This window comes from Lutjanus erythropterus, chromosome 11 (genome assembly GCF_056507025.1).
Source record: "Lutjanus erythropterus isolate fLutEry1 chromosome 11, fLutEry1.hap2, whole genome shotgun sequence".
In the NCBI taxonomy this organism is placed as follows: Eukaryota; Metazoa; Chordata; class Actinopteri; order Lutjaniformes; family Lutjanidae; genus Lutjanus; species Lutjanus erythropterus.
Window position 1 is genome coordinate 23,424,298 of NC_139327.1, and position 21,873 is coordinate 23,446,170.

At 40.1% G+C, this 21,873-nt stretch overlaps 1 protein-coding gene across 2 annotated transcripts; it reads right to left on the bottom strand.

Moving 5' to 3' along the window:
• Positions 1-1,122: 1,122 nt before the first annotated feature.
• On the bottom strand, positions 1,123-21,807 carry tcerg1b (transcription elongation regulator 1b (CA150)). 2 transcript variants are annotated; one of them, XM_084729718.1, is made up of 21 exons: positions 21,731-21,807; positions 19,342-19,579; positions 17,828-17,983; positions 17,443-17,737; positions 17,109-17,351; positions 14,119-14,178; positions 12,427-12,627; positions 11,170-11,276; positions 10,770-10,858; positions 10,488-10,648; positions 9,361-9,442; positions 8,650-8,785; positions 8,185-8,274; positions 7,958-8,076; positions 6,882-7,032; positions 6,590-6,754; positions 5,372-5,554; positions 4,352-4,531; positions 4,094-4,177; positions 3,426-3,526; positions 1,123-1,908 (listed from the first exon to the last, which is right to left on the bottom strand). In XM_084729718.1, the coding sequence occupies exons 1-21, from the start codon at positions 21,775-21,777 to the stop codon at positions 1,707-1,709; spliced, it is 3,090 nt and encodes a 1,029-aa protein (XP_084585844.1). In that variant the 5' UTR covers positions 21,778-21,807; the 3' UTR covers positions 1,123-1,706. The 2 variants fall into 2 exon arrangements, with proteins under 2 accessions (XP_084585844.1, XP_084585845.1); XM_084729719.1 differs by lacking the exon at positions 14,119-14,178.
• Positions 21,808-21,873: the final 66 nt, after the last annotated feature.

The window sequence follows — 21,873 nt, forward strand, 5'->3', positions numbered from 1 at the left end:
AAGACATCAAAATCCCACGGCAGGATTCACATTGCGGCGAAGGTCGGACAACGGACAACTATTATCTAAAGAGAAACAAAAGTTCAGCAGAGATGTGCATTTTCTTAAATATGTTATTCATTCTGTCCCTGGTGGTAGAGGTTTGCAAGTCTTTGTTTTACTGGTGTTAGAATAACCGTTCCTCTCTATGCTTTTATTTTGAAGGTGTATTTAAACGTTATGGCTTTTATTTTGGCACCCTTCCGGCAGAACAGGAAGTGTAGATTTAGGAAGCGGTTTCTTGACATGAGGGAGACGTCCAAAAAAGTCCGAAAATTCACGTAAGGGACGAGGAAAAACGGTTTACACGCTGTTGCTGTCCAATGCGAAGGATGTTTGTAAACTTACAAGCACCTAGCTGGAATGGGAACAAGGTATTTGTGTTATTTAATTTGTTTTATTACGGTTTTCTATGACATGTGAATTTAACTTCGCTACCTGTGAAAAGGTGTTTTATGTTAATTGTTGCCGTAGCAGTCAGCAAATGTTAGCTTCTTTGTAAATGTTGATATGGTACTGCTAGCTTTCTATTTTGGCATGTTTTTTGACAAAGGAGGGCTATATGTCAGTAATATTATGGCTAATATTTTCACATGTATGGTTAAAGTTGTGTCAAGGTGATATTTGTATACTTGTAAGAGCTCATTTATGTATATTATTTAGTTTTTGTTTATCCTTCCTGTAGCTCTTACGGTGTTTCCTGAGGAAATGAGAAAATGACAGGAAAGTGAATTTGTGTGGTTAGAATAAATGCCTTGTTTAACACTAGTACGCTTCACCATTGTTTGGCTGGGTTTTGCTACAACCTACTCTCTCTGCTACTAGGACATGCATTTTGATCGTTTTGGTAACAGATGGATTTGTATTGCTATTAACATACTGCTAAAATTCTCACTTTGACTAACACAGAGTTTAATGATTGCAAATAGCCAAAGATATTGGCTAATTTAAACATGATTGTTCTCCACAAACATGACATGTCACTCAGTGACATATGAGTAGTTCTACTGCATTAGAGCTTCCTCCAGTAAAGTTTACATAGGTGAGATGTGAATTTATTAAAAAAATCTGTGGGACAACATATTGAAAAACAGTGGAAGTTGCTTTTATTCATTCAACAGAGAAACTGCTGCGACATCGGAGTAAACCACTGAGCAGAAACTAACATTCACACTGAGCCGCTGAAACAATGACTGGCACAGTGGAGCAGTAAGGCTTAAGGACGCCTCTGACACATGCACACACACACTCACTTATACACACACACACACACATTCTCACACACACTCACACACTCAACTTCATTTACATCAGTTATCTTACACCTCTGCGGCTGCTCAGGCTGCAGCCTAATCAATATCCCTCTGCCTCTGATGTAGTCAGTCAGAGTTGAGGGGTCAAGGGTCACCTTTACATCAGGTGGCCTCTGTTCCCTGCTGTTGCCTTAAATGCAGGGCTATTTCAGGGCTAAGAGGCGACATAACACAGAGACCTTAACCGTTCATCTCTATGGTACATCTCTAAGCAACATGACCCCCAGCAATAACACTGCGAGGCCAGCCATGGGGCTGGAGGGCGGGGTTCAGGGGGTGTCGGGGGAGGTCATGCTCTGGCCAAAGGGAGGACGAGGAGGAGTAGGACACCGGCCAAGAAGATGGTGTGATTGGTCACTTGGTAGAGCGTCGGGTGGGCTCGGAGGCAGTGGGAGGAGGCGGTGGGCCACGGCGGTCTAGGTCTTCGATGTAGAACATGATGAGCTTCCGGCGCTCCTCAGGGACGCACTCCAGGACGAGGTACCGCTTGTCGTTCTGAAGGATCTTCTCCACATCTTTCAGATGCTGCTCTGACTCCTGGATGAGCTTTCTCGACCTGGAGGGAGGAGAGGATGTGAGACACGCAGAGGACACAGGATGGTATAAAGATGAGATTCAGATGGAGATTTAACAGGGTTCCTACACATTTTCCAAATTCAAGAACCCCTGTAGAATTTTCAGGGTGCATTTCAAGCATGTTACAGCTGTGATAAATTACATTTTTATTTACATATATATGGTCAAAATAAGGTATCAGAAGGTATCATTAATCTGCAAGTAGACATGCATCCTATATTACCTGGCTGAGCAAAGATAAACTGATCAGAGTTATAGATTTTCAACTATAAATTTCAACTAAGTCACTGAAACAACAACGACCTTCCAGCATGTTGCTGTCTGCTGTCATTATCAGTGCTGACAGATGACACTAACCATAACTCACTCCGACATATTTTATTTCTTTATCTAAAAAAACAAACTTCTCAGTCAGAGAGACATTTCTTATGAACATACTGCAATAAGAATTTCATGCAGTTTCAAGCATTTTATCCAAAGTCTAAGCACTTTTCAAATCTTAAAAAAACATTACATTAAAATTCATGTGTTTTCAAGGATTTCCAGCACCCGTACGATCCCAAGGTTGTTGTATTTGTATCAGTAAAGAAGTATTGGAGCCATCCGCAGTTTAAATGACAAATAGGCACAACAAGTTTTATGATTTGTCCAGTAGATGGCCTCAGCTGGGAGCTGCAACACGGGCTGCAATGCCTGCAACGTAATCCTTTGTGGCAAATGTGACTGTCAAAAGAACTTCCACTTGTGTTAAATTTTTTTGCCACCGACAGGCTCAGATTGTTACTCTCACTATCTGAAAATATTATGGAAAGGATCCCTACAGACAGAGACCTTTTCAGATAGTCGTTTCTAACAGGAAACCGAAGACATCTCTACATTGTTCTCAACAAAACTATCTGACTCCTTTGTAGGGCTTCAACTAACAATTATCCTTTCTCAAATAATCTGTCAATTATTTTCATGATCAATCATTTAGTCTATAAAATGTAAAAAAATGTGAATTTCCCCAAAATTGCCAACCAGCAGTCCAAACCCTAAAGACTCATAAATAACAAAGAAAACCAGCAAATCCTCCCATTTAAGAAGCTGAAACCAGCAAATGTTTGACTTTTTTGCTTGAAAAATTACTGAAACTATTATTCTTCAGGTGAAGGGCTCATTACATTAGCAGTGCTTCCACTCTATTGTCTTCATTACTGAAATGATTATTTGATTATCAAAATAGTGGGCAATGAATTTTTTTTGATCAACTAATCGTTGCAAGTTATCTTGCAGAACATGGGAGTTGCTAATCTACCACCTCAATCGGTTACTGTCACACACCTATTAGTCATTTAGACTGCAAAATAGACCATAAAAGAAAGAAAAGAAAAGGGAGACCCGGGATTAAAAGTGCTGGAATAACCCTTTAAGACATAAACACAAAGAAAATTCTCATATCAACTTGAAAGGTTTGTCTTACACTCTTCTTAATTTTGTGAAAGTAAGTATACAAACCTGTACGTGATGAACTTTGTCTCCTTCAGCAGGGTTCTGAAGTCAGCTTTGGCTGTGATGTACTTGTCTTTGATGTAGTCTTCAAACTCTCGCTGTCTCTTCTGCAAACACACATTAACACATCAGACACCAAAGCTCAGAGAAAATGGTTTGTTTCACATGAAACTCTTGTAACCTCATGAAACTCACACCGGAATACCTTTAAAGAGGATATAAAAATATCAACCAAGACTTTGATCAATTCAGAACTGGGATTTTATGAAAGAAGAAGCTGATGTCGACTATTGAGGCCAATGAGTTCAGTCAAATCATCTCTGGGCTGACTGAGGACAGTTCTGTGAAATGTGTATATTTTTGTTAATCTGATCAGCTGGTCCCACAGATCTGGAACAACGCACATATGCTGTTTAAGGTCAAGACTGTAAAGGCTTGAGATGAGTTTTTGAAAGAGAACGTGACCTGGAAATTGATTTACGATAACAAAGAAAGGTTGTGGACTCATCCTGACAAACCTCGCTCCATTCAGAGAACAAACACACTAATAGTTACGAGTTGCTAGATTTGGTCTCATTATAATAACTCACTACTGTGAGTTATTGTCAGTAAATGGCTGTAACCTTTCAGCTTTCTGTAATTATACAAGCAAAATAAAGCATTAAAAGCCTTACTCTGTCGCTGGAGGAGAACTTGATACAGCGTGGGTCTTCCTTGATCACCTTCTTCACCTCCTTCCACGTAGTCGTCAGAGTGATCTACAACACAAAAAACTAATGTGTCAATAAGCTTATACAATCAATCAGGGATCAAGTTGAAGCAAGTTGGTCAAAATAAAAATGGCAAAGTATTATTTTCCTTCTAGCGACATGGTTTTTAAGTGTTCACGTGTGCAGATTGAATAAATAAGCTTATAGAAACTAAATTATTACCATGCTGGTCTCATCCAGTAGCTGCCTGAAATGTTCTTTCTTCTTCTTGGCCAGTGCTTCTACATGTTCATTGAACAGCTTCTCCTTCTCTTCTCTCTCCAGCAGTGACGCCGACTCCCACCGGTGGTCCTTCCGCAGGTTACGACGCGTGTCTGACCACGTTGCATCTGAAGACCGTACCTGAGAGGTGTATAAACAAAAACACTTTAATATGCAAACATTTAAATATCATTACATATCAATCCAGGGGATCAAAGTTTCTGACAAAAAGTCAAACTATACTGGCACTATTGAATGTTGAATGTGATAGTTCATCCCAAAAGTCAAAAACACATGTTCTTCTCGTGGTTCATAGTGCTTTTCATCCATTTAGATTTTTTGGTATGAGTAACAGAGTTTTGGAGATATTGACCATAAACATGTCTGCCTTCTCTTCAACATAATGGGACTAAATGTCACTCTATTTTCTGGTGCTTTGAGCACCACAAACAATATTTTGAAATTTGAAAAATTCAAAACCAGTCTCTTTTGAAATTTCGTGACCCAGTTACTCAAGACAATCCACAGACCTTGTTGTGTTTCAAATCTATTTCTTTGGTGCTTTGAGCACCACCAGCAGAGTGCCATTTAGTCTCATATATTGGAGAGGAGACAGACATCTCTACAGTGGATATCTCAAAAACTCTGCATCTCAAAACTAAACCAAAACAATCTAAATGGATAAATAACAATACAGGCCAGGAGTACAATGTAGTTATAATTTTGGGCTGAACGGTCCCTTTAAATGTCCTATATGATTATCATTATCCCTGTGGCCACAATTAAAGCTTTAAAGTTTTTGCAGGGTCTCGGATTGGAGATGTAACCCACTATGACAAGAATCACTTGTTCCTTTCCTTTTGTTGTCAAATCTTGTGACAAAAGTGAAAAGTGACTTAAAAGACTTAATGACAATCGATTCATGATATATGTTTTTAATCACATGGGATGTGGGATAAGAAAAGCTGCAGACCATCTCACCATGTCAGACATGAGAGCTTTGAAATGCTGGATGGCCTCCTCCCTCTTGTGCTGCTCCCTTTCTCGGTCGATCTCTTTGGTCTGTTCTGATCGGGCCTTCTGCACCTCCCGCTCCCTCTCTCTCAGACTGGCCTCGATGCGAGCCTGCCGCTCTAACTCACGCTCCTTCTCGATGTCCACGCTCTGCGGAGGGTGATATACATGATCTGTGTCAGTTTCGTTTGTTATGTGATGTCAGCAGTGAGAACTATGCACAAAGCAGAACCGTAAGTCCAGGTTAGTTAGTGACAATAGTCAATTACACATCCTTGATATATTTATAGCATTTGAGCAGATTCTCATGTTTTTCACAGATAAAGTAAATAATTTCATATACTTGATTCAATATTGAGTAATTGCAGAGTTCAAACTCCCCAGTGCCCCGGCTGGCTGAGGGATTCGAACTCAGGGCCTTCTTGCTGTCAGGCAGCAGTGCTAACCACTGCGCCACCGTGTCACCCTCTTTTGCACATTTTACACAATTTAATAACGGTCAAATTATACATGTTGTTTTTTTTAAAATATATTACTTCTTGACCTGAAGAACTAGCTTTCATCATTATGCCTCTGCCCGCCGAAGGTGCTGGGCCGGAGGCATACTGTTCTCCGGTTGTCCGGCCGTACTTGAGTCCGTCACCGATTTTTGTTTGCGCGATAACTTTTGAATGGGTGGACGGATTTGCACCAAATCTTGTGTGCTAAGACTCTATAACAGGTACATGAACTGATTAAATTTTGGTGACCAACGCTTTCGAGATGGTTGCAAAATGGCTGCCTGACAGACCTGTCTCTAAAAACACACTTATGCCAATAACTTGGTCAATTTTAAAGCTTTTTTATATTTGACTTTAATATATTTTTGAATAACTATGTTGGATACTATTAGGTAATAAAGGTAATAGCTCTTTCCTTGCAATCTTTTCTCATTAACTGTAGACTGTATCAATAGAGCCATAATTCTCAAACTCCTGGGACACTTGCAAATAGGATTTATAATGAATCAATGGTTTCAATCAGGTGTAGGGAACACAAAAAGTCACAGTTGTATGAAACTGTTGCAGGCAAAGGCATCAGTATCGACGCTTTAGCGTCGACTTCTACCCGTATTCATTTTTCCCTAAGAGCATACTCACAATCAATAGATCAGCCAAAGTCTTTCTTACAGACAAGTGCTCCTACCTTGGCTTGTTTTTCCATGTACTGTTTAAAGAGCTCTTCTCTGAGTGCTGAGCTCTCCACAGCCTTGTATCGTGGGTCAGTCTCTAGCCTCTCTTTCACTTTGCTCCACCGCTGGCCTCCCTCTATGTGCTGCTCACTTAGGAGATCAAAGAAGTCTTGCCTCACCTGGGAGCAAAACACACACGTAAAAAATATTTGGGAATCAGAGTCAATCAGCATCTTTAACCTAAAAAAAACACCACACAGAGAGGAAGAGATTGTACACTGATATTTTAATGTGAATAAGTGATACCTTCTCTCCTCTGGACTTTGAATCTTCTTTCTCTCTTTTCCTCATAGCAGTGATGAATTCCATGAAGATGGCCTCCCTGTCCTTCATCTTCTCTATGGTCTTAAACCGCGGGTCTCGGCCATGCTTCACTGCAAATTCACTAAATGTTGTTCTGTAATAATTTAAAAAGAAAACAAAAAAACACTGCAGTGAAAAGCATCTTGTGAAATTATCTCTTCCAACACAACAAGGGAGAAATATATACCAATTACCTAGAACCTCTAGACCCCCATAGAGCCCCCGAGAACCCATTCTGTGTGTCACTCATCATTTCCAGTGTATTGAAAAAAGTCCTGAGCTTTATGTTGTAGATATTTTAAGTTGCCATCAATAACCAGAACCATAAATAATGGGACCTCCCCGTCTCTCACTGCTAGCAATGGACGCTGTTTTCCAGGAGGATGTCAACAAGCATTTATAGGGATGACTGACTCGGTCACAACTTTAATACATATTAATTCAGTGATTTTGTTGCCAAAGCCACTACCTAAAACACCATCATGGAAAATGACATTGTGTGTTTGTCAAAATTACATCACATAAGAGTCGGTTGGAACAACTGACCATGTTGCATCAACTTTTCCACATATAAATTCAGTAATTTTTTTCCATGCAAGTTGCCAAAACACTACCTACTGTTGCATTACTCTGAATGTTGACTTGAGCAAAAAGTAAGAAATGTTTTGATCATTCTAAAATTGACCAGAAGTTAATTTGTCTTCTTTTAAGCAGACTTCACCACTTCACTTTCATCACAACTATTTACAACAGTTTTAGTGCTACTTGTTGTTTTTTTAAAGCAGACTGAATCAAAAAAAAAAAAAAAAAAGTAAAAAAGCTACACACACCACATATTTGGTATCAAATTAAAGGAAATTTTGTTTTCCAAATGAAAACAAGTTGTTATTGTCAATTTTCTGTCTGTTTTTGAGATGTATGTTTGGAGTGAGGAGTCTCAATGAACTGCAGCAACCATCTTGAATATTACTGGGGTCTGGAGGATTAATATTGATAAAATAACTGGTCTGTCCCTTTACCTAGGTGTGAGCTTTGCCTCCTCCATCATCCTCCTGAACTCGTCTTTGGCCTGCATCAGCTTGTTCTTCTTCTCCTTTCTCTCTTCCTCTGCTCGTGTCTTCACGTACTGATCAAACACCTGAAGGGGACAAAATCACAAACGTTAAGGTCAGTATATGGCACAGTACTGGGAGAAAGCGAGGATGAGTAATCATGAGGGAGGAGAGAAAAACGTGAGAAACTGAACCTGTTTCCTCTCTTTTGGGTTGAGCAGAAGATAACGTGGGTCAAACACAATCTTATGAAGCTCTTTGTCCCAAGTCGAGAATGCAGACACCTACATGTAAGACAGATGACACTGGCATTAGACAAACAGCTAAACCTCATTATGTCGTTACGTAAAATGAGTAAGAACAAGTCAAGAAAATATGTGACAAGGGAATAAGTAACACTGTACAAAATCTTCAGGAAAACTGAAAGAACTCAAAAGATCTCCTGTCTATCTTAAGTCTAAGTGCCTAAAAGCTCAGTGTGATGAAGATATGTAAATAAAATGTCAGAAACTAGTCAGATTTTTCTTAGGAAATCACTCAAACCCATCAATTTTTTTATCAAAATTGCTGGCGATTAATTAAATAGTTGACAACTAATTGATTAATCATTGTAGCTCTAGTGAAAATATGTAGGAACTTCAGCATTAAATTAGTGTTACCCCTCTCTCCAGCAGCATTTCTCTGAACTGGGTCATCCGGGCCTCAAGTGGTACTATGGCTCGTTCTCTGGCAGCTCTCAGCTCTGCCTCCATCGCTGCTTCTTTCTCAGTGTCTCCTTCCTTCATGTCATCCTTCCTGCGAGGGTGAAACCACCAGGATCAAGAGAGGTGGAGAGAATTAGAAAAGTGAACAGAGACACAAAGTAGAAAAGAAAAGAAGAAAAACAAGAAAAGGGACAAAACTAATCCATTAAACCTCATGAAAATCCTCCTTTTCTGTGCGAGGAGGTGAACTGAATTAAAATGGGCGCTGAAGGAAGCCCCTTGCATTACACACTAGACAAACGGTGTGTTAAAGTTCAAGCATCCAGAAGCTCATAGCTATTTAAGAGAGGAACTTTTAGTTTTCTTAAGTCTGGAATCCTTTCATAACTTTCTTAGGACCTCACTGTTTGCAAATGATAACGGAAAGGCTCTGTGGTCTGGTGTGGAGACAGTGCACTGAAGAGAAAAAAAAGAAAAAAAATCCACTGTGTCCTGACTGTGTCTATACATTCCTGTTTTGTATTATCATTGACTTTTTTCAGCTGTCAAATCTGTGATGAAACCTGTCAATGTTAAGTACAAAAAAGAGACTATATATAGAGAGAAAAGGTGACCTTAAAATTTTGCATTTGACAAATTAAGTAAGGAGGGACACGCATGACTTACTTCCTCTTCTTGGCTTTTGTTGGCTCCTCATCCTGATTATCTTCAGTAGCAATTGCTAATTCTGGCTCCTCCTTATTAACACCTGCATACAAACAAACATACACAAATTAAATTTTACATACACTGAAGTGTTCAGAGTTTTAGATGGCTTCACTCGTGTATCTGCCTGTCTGGCCATTCTTCTGTGACTTTGAACATGTAATTGGCTTCAAATATCAAAGCTACTAACAAGCAATTAGCTGAAATGTTATTATTCAGAATTATAAAATATACTTTTGTTAAAAAAAAAACCCCAACAAGATCCGGGAGGTCATGATTAATATTAAGTGGTACAGAATAACAAGAATTTTATTCTTTGAATTTAGTCAAACAGCCCAACTCTAGGTCTTCATCAGGGACTTACAAACACATAATTAGTCTGAAATTATATTCCAGCTGTGGGTGGCAATATACAGCCCATAGAGGGTGCTAGAAAATACTGTGGGGTCCAAATATATAAATGTGAGAACTTTGCTGAACATCACAATAGGGATGTTCTTGGCGACTAACTTCCTTGTCGAATAAAACACAACAACAACAACTCAGTAAATGCTTCAACTTTTCAGACTGAAAAAGGATCACAGTGTCCGGGGACAAACAACATTGTTTACCCGGAGCTAATGTTAGCAGCCACCTGCTCTGCTTACAGGTTAATGTCCGTGTCTGTGCTGAATGTGGTGACACATTGCTCCAGTTGAGTGGTTGTATGGCAGTTTATTCTGGCACAGCCTACATACAACCTTATTTTCATTTTCTAAATCACAACACAGACAAACAGCGCTGGTTTTACGAGCTGTCATCTACCCCACTTCACTGATAACATCCGGCCCATCAAGGGATTCACACTGGGTGAGAGGGCCTGCTGTCTGCCGGATGCAGCCTTGACTAGTGACGGCCAGCAGCATAACATCTTAGAGGCAACAGCTAACTGGTATTGTACATGACTTAAATATTGATGAATAGCTTAACCGACTATATTTCTGGTACTGACTAGTGAGGGCGGCGATGTTTAATCGTATTGTCGAGTAACTGCACACACCTCTAGTCATAATCATTGACTACATGTGAATACATGTGTTTGTTCACACCTGTCTTCTTGCCGTCCTCCAGGCCTCTCTTGTGCGGCGGTTCCTGGATGTGTTTGTCTACATCAGCTCGACCAACCAGCTCCTCGGGCCGGTCCCACATGGACAGTCGCGTTGTAGGGTTGTAGAAGAAGACACGATCGTCACCCGTCCATACCACACACCTGATATACATTGATATGCATAAATGCACACAGTGATAAGAGGAAAAAAAAATAATGCATTAAACTTATTGTAGTAAAGTGGAGAGGAGAAATGGTGTGGGCTGTGATGTGGTGTGTGTACCATGGTGTGCCAGGGATGGGGTTGGTGGCTATAGGCCTGGCTTTCTGAGCTGCTTTTTCCTCCTCCGTCATCTCTTCTTCTTTAGGCTCCTTGTTAAAGAAACAGAGGAAATATCCGTTACTCCATTACTATTACATTCACACTATTAAACTCCATCTTCTCATCTATATTCTCTCATTTCTTTAATGATTTATTTTCAAAAATGTGTCTTTCATTATACTGCACATACTATGCAGTGTATTGCATTTTCCCTCTTACAAACAATGTGACCCTTTTCCAACATGCTTACACAATACTGTACTGAATTATGGTCATACAACAAAACACATTTTATTTCCAGAATCTGAGACACAGAAAATGTTTTTTGTTGTCCAACCAGGTAAACTGATTCTTCTCATACCTCTTTCTCATTATTAGTGTTTTCTGTTTTGTTCTCCTCATCCTCCATCTCCATCGCCTCAGCCTCCTCCTGGGCCAGACGCTCCTTTATCTTCTCTGCTTCTTTTTCTGAAAACAGGGAGGAGAAAAAGGTGTGCACATACACACACACACAGTCAGGTAACTAAATGTTGTATAGTGTAGCTCAACAAGTGCAGATTGTCATTAATTCTGCCAGAGTTTCATGTTCGGTTTCCATAAATTCTTGATAAAGGGAGGTTTAACCTGCTAATTATCAGCCACACTTGCAAGGGACACAGGAAGATCTTAGGACAGCTAATTTGAGATCAGGGTTCTTGTTTTGTTTGGATTTTGGAGAAAGACGGTTCAATAGACAAAGCACATGCAGTATTGCAAAAAAATCTGTTTTGTTTGACTTAAAAAAACGTAAACTGAAATTCAACCATGGTTTCTGCTGGGAGATGCAGTGAATTAAACAAGTGGTGAGTAAGAAAAAGTTTTAAATAATACATGTAATTTGTTGAGCTATTAGTAGAAGAAAAGTCTCCTAGCTGCCAGGCTGATTTATGAAATGTAAAATGCCAAAGGCTTAAGCTAATCATGGTGACTAGCAAAAAAAAGCTTTTGTTTTGTCTGTTAAGTAGGGATGTTAATGATTAGCCTTAAATCAGCATTAAAAATCTAACCAATTATAAATGTATTCATGTATAATTAATCAACAGTCTAGTAATGCCAGTGATTGCAGCTCATTTGATATTTTTTTTGACTGGAAGAGCAGAAAAAAGAGAAAAGAAAAAAAAAAATAAAATGAGCAAAAAGAGGTGTTTTGTATCTTATAAATGATTATCATAAAAATCAACTGCTAGCATTTTCAACTACTGGTTAAGGAAAATGCACAAATTTTCCAACCCCTCAACAGTTATTACTGAGTCAAATTTAAACTTTTGTGCAGTGTTTTCTTGTTAAGCAATGTTTTGTGTGTGTTAGTGAAATCAATTCAAAGTAAATATTACTGCAGTTTATCGGTTAGTTATTTATAATTATCATTATGTGTTGTTGAAGGGGTGGCAGCTTCTTCTGTGACTGATTGGGTTGAATAGGTATGTGATATTTTCTTTGTGATATCAGCAAATATTGTATTGTTGTCCAAAGAATTGAGGGAATATTGTATTGTGATGAAACTTGTCATTTACACTAGCCATAGTCTAGCCGACCATCTCACCATGTTAGACCAGACAAAGCTTGTATGTGTGCCTACCTTTTTCCAACAGGGCCTGTGGTTTCTCCCAGGTGGACTCCAGTGTTCGGTTGTTGTAGTAGTATGTTTTCCCATCAGCTGTTTTGTACTCTGACCACTCAGGGAGCTGCAGTGATCCAGCCATTGAGGCAGGAGCTGCCGAGAGAGCCAGCTGTGGGTGCATCATGGAAACTAAAGGCGGACCCATGCCAGGAAGCATGCCTGTCATCAGTCAGAGAGGGAAGAAACAGACCGTGATCGGCTGAAAGCCTGAGCCACTCATAGTAGTTGCAGTGGACTATATTCTAGAAAAGGCATTAGTTTATACATCAGTGTATGAAAGATAATTCCCCAGGTTGCCCTTTTGTAATCAAAAATGTATTAGGTAAGACAGAGCGCTCCACAGGCAGAGTAAGACTCACTTCAACTTAAAAAGTGCTATCCCTGTCAGTATTTGCCAAGTCACCTAGAGATGTAGTTTATTAGATGAGGGAGTTGAAAAAGATGATCATTTTGTGCTGCAACTGCTGACTGATTGACAACAAACACAGGCCACATACACAAACAAACATAGCAGTGACCACACACACAACCATGCCACAAAAAGAAGACAACCACATAACCACAACATGTACAGTAGCCCTAAACTTCTATGTTACTGAATCACTACAAGGAAACAACAGCTAGCGTTATGGGAACTGTTCTCTGTCTCAACCTGTTAACACTCACCAACCAAACACCTCAACATGACCTGATCCTAACAATCAACGATCCTCAGTCTAGCAGATTTGCTTTGGTTAAATGAGAGGACAATCGGCAATCAAAACGACTGAGTCTTACACTTCGCCTGACGGTTCCTGAGGACAATGCACAAGTAAAGTGCATTCATAATTTAGTGAAAGCTGAATACTCTAATGTTTGCACCAGGGAATAATTTGCTTCCTGTTTGGTTTAAAGGGATCATCTGGATTTTTTTTTTTTCAAGTGGGGTTGTATGAGGTACTTTACCATAGTCATTATACTACTTGCAATAAATGACAGTCAACACGCCCCCACATTGAAGAAGCAGAGAGGAGTACCAGTGTGGGAAGCTTAACAATGTACTGCTGTGGACATGTGACACACATATATTTATGTAATTGTTTAATTATTAATAATTATTTTGATGTGTTCTGTCCTGTTTATGCATTTATTTGTCTAAATTACAATCCTGTCTGAAGCAGCGCATTACTTAATTTCCGTCCCCATACTGCTCACTGCTTCTCCAAACTAGGCGTGTGTCAACCGCCACCTACTGTAGGTAATACACTGATTATAGATACGTTCCTCACACAGCCCCACTTCAAATACTCTGAACTATCTGTTTAAACAAAGGAATGCTGTAAAATTTAGCAAGTTGTCCACTAAAACGTCTTAAAAATATGCCAATAATGAAATGTTGAGTGCGGTATATGCAGACTAAACACAGTTAGGTGAACCTGTTAAGTCAGTAAGTATAACACAAATGAGTTTAAACAATAACAATCAAGTTGCATGTGCTGCCTCTGTCTGTTGAAATGGAAAAAAATTCACTATTGTACACCAGATGGATCATGTTCACAGCATTCACCACCATGCCACTGTTTGAGGGTTCCCAACATATGACTCATATGGACATCATTCATTCTACCATGCCATTTACTGTAGGTCTGAGGCGAGCGGCTGGGTGTTTACCGTTGGCGCTGGGGCCTGCCTTTACACAGGGTGCACCTACTATCTGCATCATTGCTACACCTGCAAGAACAACGGACAAGCAAGCATCTGGTTGAACACAGCAGGACACTAGACATCAACTACCATGGTGTGTGAGAGTTTGTGTGTGTGGCCCCACTCAGACAAACACGCGCCCAAATTTTTGATTGTGCATCATTATGTTACAACAGTTACTCTGATGACGTTTATGTGCTTGTATTGTATTTAGAGATGTTAGCAATTAGCACAGTATAAATTAGATTTAAATACTAGGATTTTTTTGGAGGCCATTACTACATTAAAGGAATAGTTCAGTTTATTTGAAGTTGGGTTGTGTGAGGTACTTATCAATAGTGTCTCCTATTCAGCCAGACACCATTGGCAAAATAAGTATTTGTACCTTGCAAAACACAGGAGTTCTCTGTCTATCGCTGCCTCGAGCTTTTGAAACACTGAAGCCACACAATAACACAAACAAACAAACCAATCACAAAAGCGGTAAACCAGCAACTCTGGTGTTCTGCAAGGTAAAATGACTGATTTTGCCAATGGAGTCTGGTTGGTTTGGAGAGTGATATTTGACCTAAATAATGGCGTTTCCCATTGCAAAAGGCTGTCTGACTGCAGGTAGAGCAGTGCAAATATTCTAAATATAGTTTACTTTAACCAGATAATGATGTTATTATGAGCCTGTCTGAAGCAGAACATTACTTAGCTTTCGTGTCGGTACTGCTCTCTGCTTCTCACAACTGGGTGTGTGTGTCATTTTTGATAAGTACCTCATACATCCTCACTTTAAATAAATTGAACTATCCCTTTAACAATTATGACAAAAACAAAGAAAATGTGTGGAGAAAAAGAAACGCCTCAGACAGTGTGAACATAATGTTGGAACACCATAAATCTCAGCATCAATCAGGAAGCTCTTGGTCTGATATTTTTCATCTTATTACGCATCAGCCCTAATCTAGACCTGCCCGAATCTGACACTCTGTCTACAAAGAACACAATAAAGTGAGAAGATTAGGCCTAACTACCAGAGTGAGCGTTTCAATCAATTTATGTCAAAAGGAGGGACAGAGAGAGAAAAAGAATTCAAATAAGACACACAAAAGAGGAAAAGAGAAAGCAACAGAAAAAAAAACTTTGAAAGCAAACACAGAGGACTAACAGGAGCATTTACATTAGCCTACATTTAAATTTAAGACACAGTACTGAAGACGTGTTGTTGTGTGGCCTGGCAAATCTGTGCTGATTGAACTAAACAGTTATCCATGACCAGGAGAGATACAGTGGAAAGTCTTTACATGTATGACCTGTGAGTGAACGTCACAAAATAATCCTACCCGCCTGTGGTGTTTAACAGCTACAGTCCATTGGCTGCCCTCATTTTTTTTTGTTGTTATCAAAAATGCACCCATAATGCCGAATCAGGGTTCCCGCAGAGACTGTAAACTACATGTCAGTTGTCACAAAACATTTACACAGCTAAAAAGCCAATTAACATCAGAGTAACTGAGTCACTGGGAGACTCCATCAGCTAGAGAGAAGAAGAGAAGAGAGAAGACACACTGTTGGTGTTGCTGAAACTAGAGAAACTTTGTACATGTCAGACAAAGGCCATATTCAGACACAACCAGGTGTTGTGGCAATTAGCTTCAGGGTTGTGAATCGGTGTGTTTATTTGTGCCTAGAACATAACCACCGTTATACAACAGGTAGTTCAAACCAAGCAACCTGACTGGTCAACTAGACATTTAGAACATGCACAAATCAGCATGACAGCACACTGTGCTCATCACTAAAAATATGAATCTGCCCAGAGCGGAGATGGTTCTGAAATGTTTTTATTCATGAAAATAAATCCTGACCCACAGTGGGCCTTTATAGAGTATGACATCCTGTTAGGCTTTTTTTCTGTCAGCTTTTCAAGTAATATTTATAGAGCAGTTAGATCAACTTTCTTTAATGAATATAATTTATGGTGCTGTTGGATTTTTTTTTCCAAGCAGGTATCCATCTGTTCAGTTTGAGGAATCTCGCAATCTCTAGAAAGCATGAACGTTAACTCAGGTTAGCTGCTGACTCATCAATCATAATGAATCAATCATAATCATTGAATAAACACAATATCACACTCAAGGGTGTGCTTTACTGTTATTAACACACACAACACAACTTTATGAACTGATCTGAAAATGTTTTATTTCTCTGATTAAAAAGCTTTCTTGCCAACAGCACTTCCTCTACCCATTCAGTCTCTATCTTGTACAACCACAGCTGCAAACACACACTCTCTCTCAAACAAAAGGAAGCTTCTTGGTCTCGCCAATTTGCAGCATAAACTGTGAGCCACACCCCGACGTCGAAGCTGGGCACATGAAATACATCAGGTGAGGCCACAGCTGGCAGAGTATCATCAGTTGGTTCACAAACTCCATCTGAATAACACCCAGTTTCAAAGATATTTCATCCAGAATCTTTTGTAAGTGTGGGATCGTGTGATTGGCTACTGTAAGAGGATATCAGGATGGATTTTTCTAAAAGTTGACCATGTTTCAACTTTTCTGGCATGCCCTACAGCCCCCATTGCTTCAACTTTAATGGGCTTCCACCACTCAAATGAATGGAATGACTTGTGTTTTCGCCACAAAGCCCGATTCTGTCTGAATATCCTTCAAACCAAACCTCTGTACTGGACCCCAACCAACAGAATTGCAATATAGCAAATAAGTTTTTTATTGTAGGACTATTTTACTGGATTCCAATATATTGTACAACTGTTCCTAATATTGGATAAATTCCTTGTTCTTTGCATCGAGAATCCCTACTTACACGGTATGAACATAAAATCAGCTAAATCTAAAAAGAAACTGTTGAATACAATAGTCTGTATGTAATTACATGTCTAAAAACAGCTGGTTTGTAGCATAGCTAAATATTGTGACCGGCTCATAGTCCGAGGTTCTTACCTGGTAAAGGGATGTGCATGCCCGGTAGGGGCACCCTGAAAGGTGGCACCATGACAGGGGGGAAGGCAGGTATGGCTGCGGTGGGCTGGGCCACACTGTGAGGCAGGGCAGCAGGCAGCAGCGGTACGGTCTGCACTGCTGTAACAGGTGATGGCACTGTGGAAACAGTTACCACGGTGACTGGGGACACAGCGACGGTTGAGGTCACTGTGGCAACAGGGTTTAGGTCTGCTACAACAGTGGCTGTTGGGAAACAAAATGACAAGAAGAGACGTTTTTAGCTTCGCTTATGTGTGATGTGCGTGTAAGTGTCCTTGATAAAGACTGTTCATACCTGCAATGGTCACAGAGGGTGAGGGGGACGGGGTTGTGGTGGAGTCTGGACTGGAGGTGAGTGTGCGGGAAGGGGTTGTGGACGAGGCCTGGGTGGGGGAGGCTGCTGCTGCTGTGCTGGCTGTAGTGTTGACACTGCTTGAGCTGGCAGCCGCAGTCACCCCCACACTCGCGCCCGTCGCCGCAGCCCCAGCCCCTGCTACGAGTAGAGGGTTGAGTTCAGACTGCTGGATGATCTTCACACCATCCGGTTTACTCCACGATGACTCTCTGGTCCTGGCATTGTAGTAATATGCCTGTGGATAACAAACAAGAAAAACACTTGTAACTGGAGGACAAACTGTGTAGGGAGCCTTCCATGTGCTTCCGCAAGACTTCCAGTTTACCTTTCCCTCTGGCGTCTTGTTCTCTACCCAGATCTCCTCTGCAGGGTTCAGTGCAGCAGGGGTTCCAGACGTGGGAATGGGGGGCATCCCAGGAGGAAACAGCATCCCTGGAGGAGGCGGCAGATTGCCCATGGGAGGGGGAAGGAACGGAGGTCTCTGCAGCAAAAGATAAAGACCCAGCATTCAATTTTCAGAATGTAAGGAGTAGGGCGAGGAATACAAATTACCCAAGAACAGTCCTCCTTCTTCAAACAAAATGTGACTTCAATGGGTACAGAAAAGTGGCCACATAGCCAGCAGCTAGAGTTTATTGAAACCTCAGAAATCAAATAAGGAGATTTGTTTCTCAGTACTGTATCATTTAAAAGAGAATCACACTACAGTTAATGATCAATTAAGAGATTATAAAGACCGGGTTAGTAATATTCCTCCTTGATTGTGTTTTGTATCTTGCTACTGCTGTTGTTCATGGAAGAAGGAACTAAAGCTTTCATTGTGGTCAGCTTGTTTGTAGACTCTGCAAGACAGACTGTTGTACCACTAAACAATATGAATTCAAAAACAAACTTAGAATTATACCTCTGCTGAAGGAGTTACCCTTTTCTTTGGACTTATTCAAACACATATGCAGTCACCATTAAGATATTAAACTAATACGTTTGATCAGGGGATTAAGTCCTGAATCGCAGAAGTAAAAAACTTTAAAGCAGTCAGTCAACAATGAGGCAAATATCAGTTAGTGTGCTGGCATTATCTCAGTGACATTACAATAAATGTCGGTAACCACTGGAATAAAGAACAGAGTATACAGATAAGTAAGCAGAAAGCTTCTCCTTTTGCAAGGACCTGCAAGCATGATGCTGGTCTGTTTAACAAGTGTTAGACCAGTGTTCGTATTAGACGGCTGTTAGGGAATCCAGACTGAAGTGTAGTTTCATGCACATCACTGAAAACCTCTCTCTCTGTCCATGAGCACACTCGCTTTCTCTCACATGCTGCCCCACAAGTGCAAGTTCTAGATTCTCCTCTAGAACTAGAATTTGTGAAATCTGAGTAGCTTGTAAATTGGCTAGCATGATTTATAACAGAATATGTTGTCTTATGATGCTCATCAATATAAAATGTAATATAGTAAACTTTATAAACAATCTATTGAGAACATGCTGGAGACAAAAAGCAGATAGGAACATCTGTTTTTATGCAGCAAATGAATAACTGCCTCATGACAAAGATGCAAAAAAACATCTGCAAATATAACTTTGCTACAAAGCAGTGCTGTTCATTGATTTGCAGAGCTGACCACAATGGCCAATTATACCCAGAAATATGAAAGGGATAACTACCACAGTAGAAGAGCTACTGCAAAATCTCGCTCATAGTGACAGTCCTAACACACAGTCATTGCTTATAATTACGTTTAATACAGAAATACACACACATCACTGCAGGCAAAGTTAAAACAGCCATTCCATAAAGAAAAACATGCATATAATATAAGAATGAGAAACAGTCACCTGTAGATGGGGAGGTCCCATGGGAGGTGGCATGCCTCCTGGTGGTGGGATGGGCGGCATGCTGGGGTCAAAGGGTGGACGTGCAAATGGGGGTCGTGGCGGGGGTCCCCTCATCATCCCAAAAGGAGGTGGCGGTGGTCTTAGGAGTGGCGGTGGGCCTCGTAACACTGGGGTCTGGGCGGGCGCAGGTGTGGGCGCAGGCGCAGGACCGCGGAACCGCACTGCCTGCTGCGCCATTCTAGCACACCAAAATAATATTGAATTACAACCAGATCAATACCAACATGCTTATTATTAAACCATTAACTCAACTCAGCTTGATTTACATAGCACTTTACACACAACACAGTTGATCCAAAGTGCTTCACACAGTGCAAAACAAGACTGCAGGTAATTCTGATGCTGTTACAACAGATAAGGCTGGGCAACATTAACAAAGGACATATCACAGAAACCACAGAATTTTTTTTCTAAATATTGCTTTAAACAATTAGTCAACTAATCAATTAGTCAATCGAACTTATATTAGTTATCAGCTGTTTTCAAAATTGATCAATTGTTTCTGTATATTTAAAACCAAAGATGTCAAAAGATGTTTCCAGCTTCTTAAATGTGAGGATTTGCTGCTTTTCATTGTCATTTATGACAGTACATTTAGAGAAGGTTTTTGCTGATGTTTAGACAAAAGAATCAAAATAAAGATGTAATTTAGGCTACATGATAATGAAAATAATTATTACTTGCAGCTGTCTTCCTGAATATCACAACATCTGCAATTGTATGTAATCACTCTAATAGAAATTCTGCTTAGTAAATACTTTATTCTTGGTAGTTAAGACATCAAAATTGTTCTTCATGACATTTTTAAATTGAGGGGGAAAAAAATCAACAAAACATTGCACAATTAACATATCTATATCAGTGATAACCAACTTGTGGTCCAAATCTCAGACCATTTTCTAATTCACAATGAAAATAAATTGATTCATACGGTTTTAGCCTGGAAGGAGGGCCAGCTCACTTTTGTATGATGAGATGAAAACGGCTGTTAGTAACAGAGAAGGCTGTTCTTTGTGTGTGTGTGATGGCCTTTCAGGCTGTGCAAAATGCAGTTGAATCAGATGACGAGCAGGAAAAGACAACTATTAGCTGAAGAGGAGCAAAAGTTGCACAGAAATGAGGATATTTCTGATCCCATACATGTGTAGCATACGTCATACCGCAGGAACAGTTAATGATAATGGTTTACATTTATAAAAAGAACATTTCAGTGGTTACATGATTGAAGCTATGTTTGATGTTGTAGTAACTCTTTCAAATGTCATCCAACTATTACAATAAAAATGCAGTTGTAGTTATTACAGAGTAAAATGTCCGATTTATCTGTCAAGCCTTGCATCAAATTAATTTAGTTGCTATGTAAATACTTAATCATAAGTTATAAAAGATAATAAGTCAGTTAATTTGAAAGTAAATGATTTTTTAAAAGATGAGTTATGGGTCTTTTCATTAATTGTTTGTTTATTAATTGTGCCCTGACTTCCTATCATTTTGCAAAAGTTGCCCCCCGGCAAAGCCAGCTGACTAGCCCTGATCTATATGCTGCAAGTCATGCAAAGGAAACATTACTGTTACTCTCTTAATCAATCCACAGAGACTGTTTTGAAGTTAGATGTTTACTGAGGACGAAGATGCAGCCTAAACTAGGAGAGTCCTGTAGATTATTAAAGCGTTGTACTGATGTCTGCGTGTAACCATTTTGCTGCAGAAATACGTTCACGAAGATGCAACAACACTGACGTGATGATGTTTTTCAAACGGAGCCTTTGGGTGTAGCACGTTATGTAGCTCTGAAGTGTTTCTTCTTATTTATGATTAAATGTAGGTGTGCTGTTGACCGTGTAAGAGTACACAGGTAAATAAAATCAAGCAATCAGGGAATGTCTGGCTAGTAGAGAGCCAGTCCATTCAAAACACAGAATGGACGGAGTTATGTGCCCCTGCCTACTAATGAATGTAGCATAGCTTAGCTAGCTGACTAATATACATGGATATTTGTGCACAGAAAACTGAAAACAAGAGACATGCCTAAACACAACTCTGGTGCCCGGAGCAATAGACAGCCCGGTAAAAGAGGAAAACATCTGTCTGTGTTTGATCTGCCTGTCTGTGTTTACCGCGTGCCACGAGCGGACACCACAGACGAGCCGCTTGGCAACCCAGGCTAGTTAGCTAACAGCTAGTTAGCTTAGCGTGGCTACATGCACAAATAAAACCGCTGTTTAAAACAGCCTCTTCACCAAAAGCAATGTTGACCAACTTCGTATAAAATCTAGACTTGTGCTTACTAGTACGCCTTATTTTGACTCAGTATTTGCTTTGATCTGACCTGTTGTCGCTGAACCCGATAGTCTCGCTCTCTGCCTGGTCCGCCATTACAGGAAAATGTAACAACTCTCTTCCTGGAAACGCTCCTATGTGGTTTATGTTTTTCCTATTCGCCAAACCTTTCCGTCAATCACTGCGCAGCCC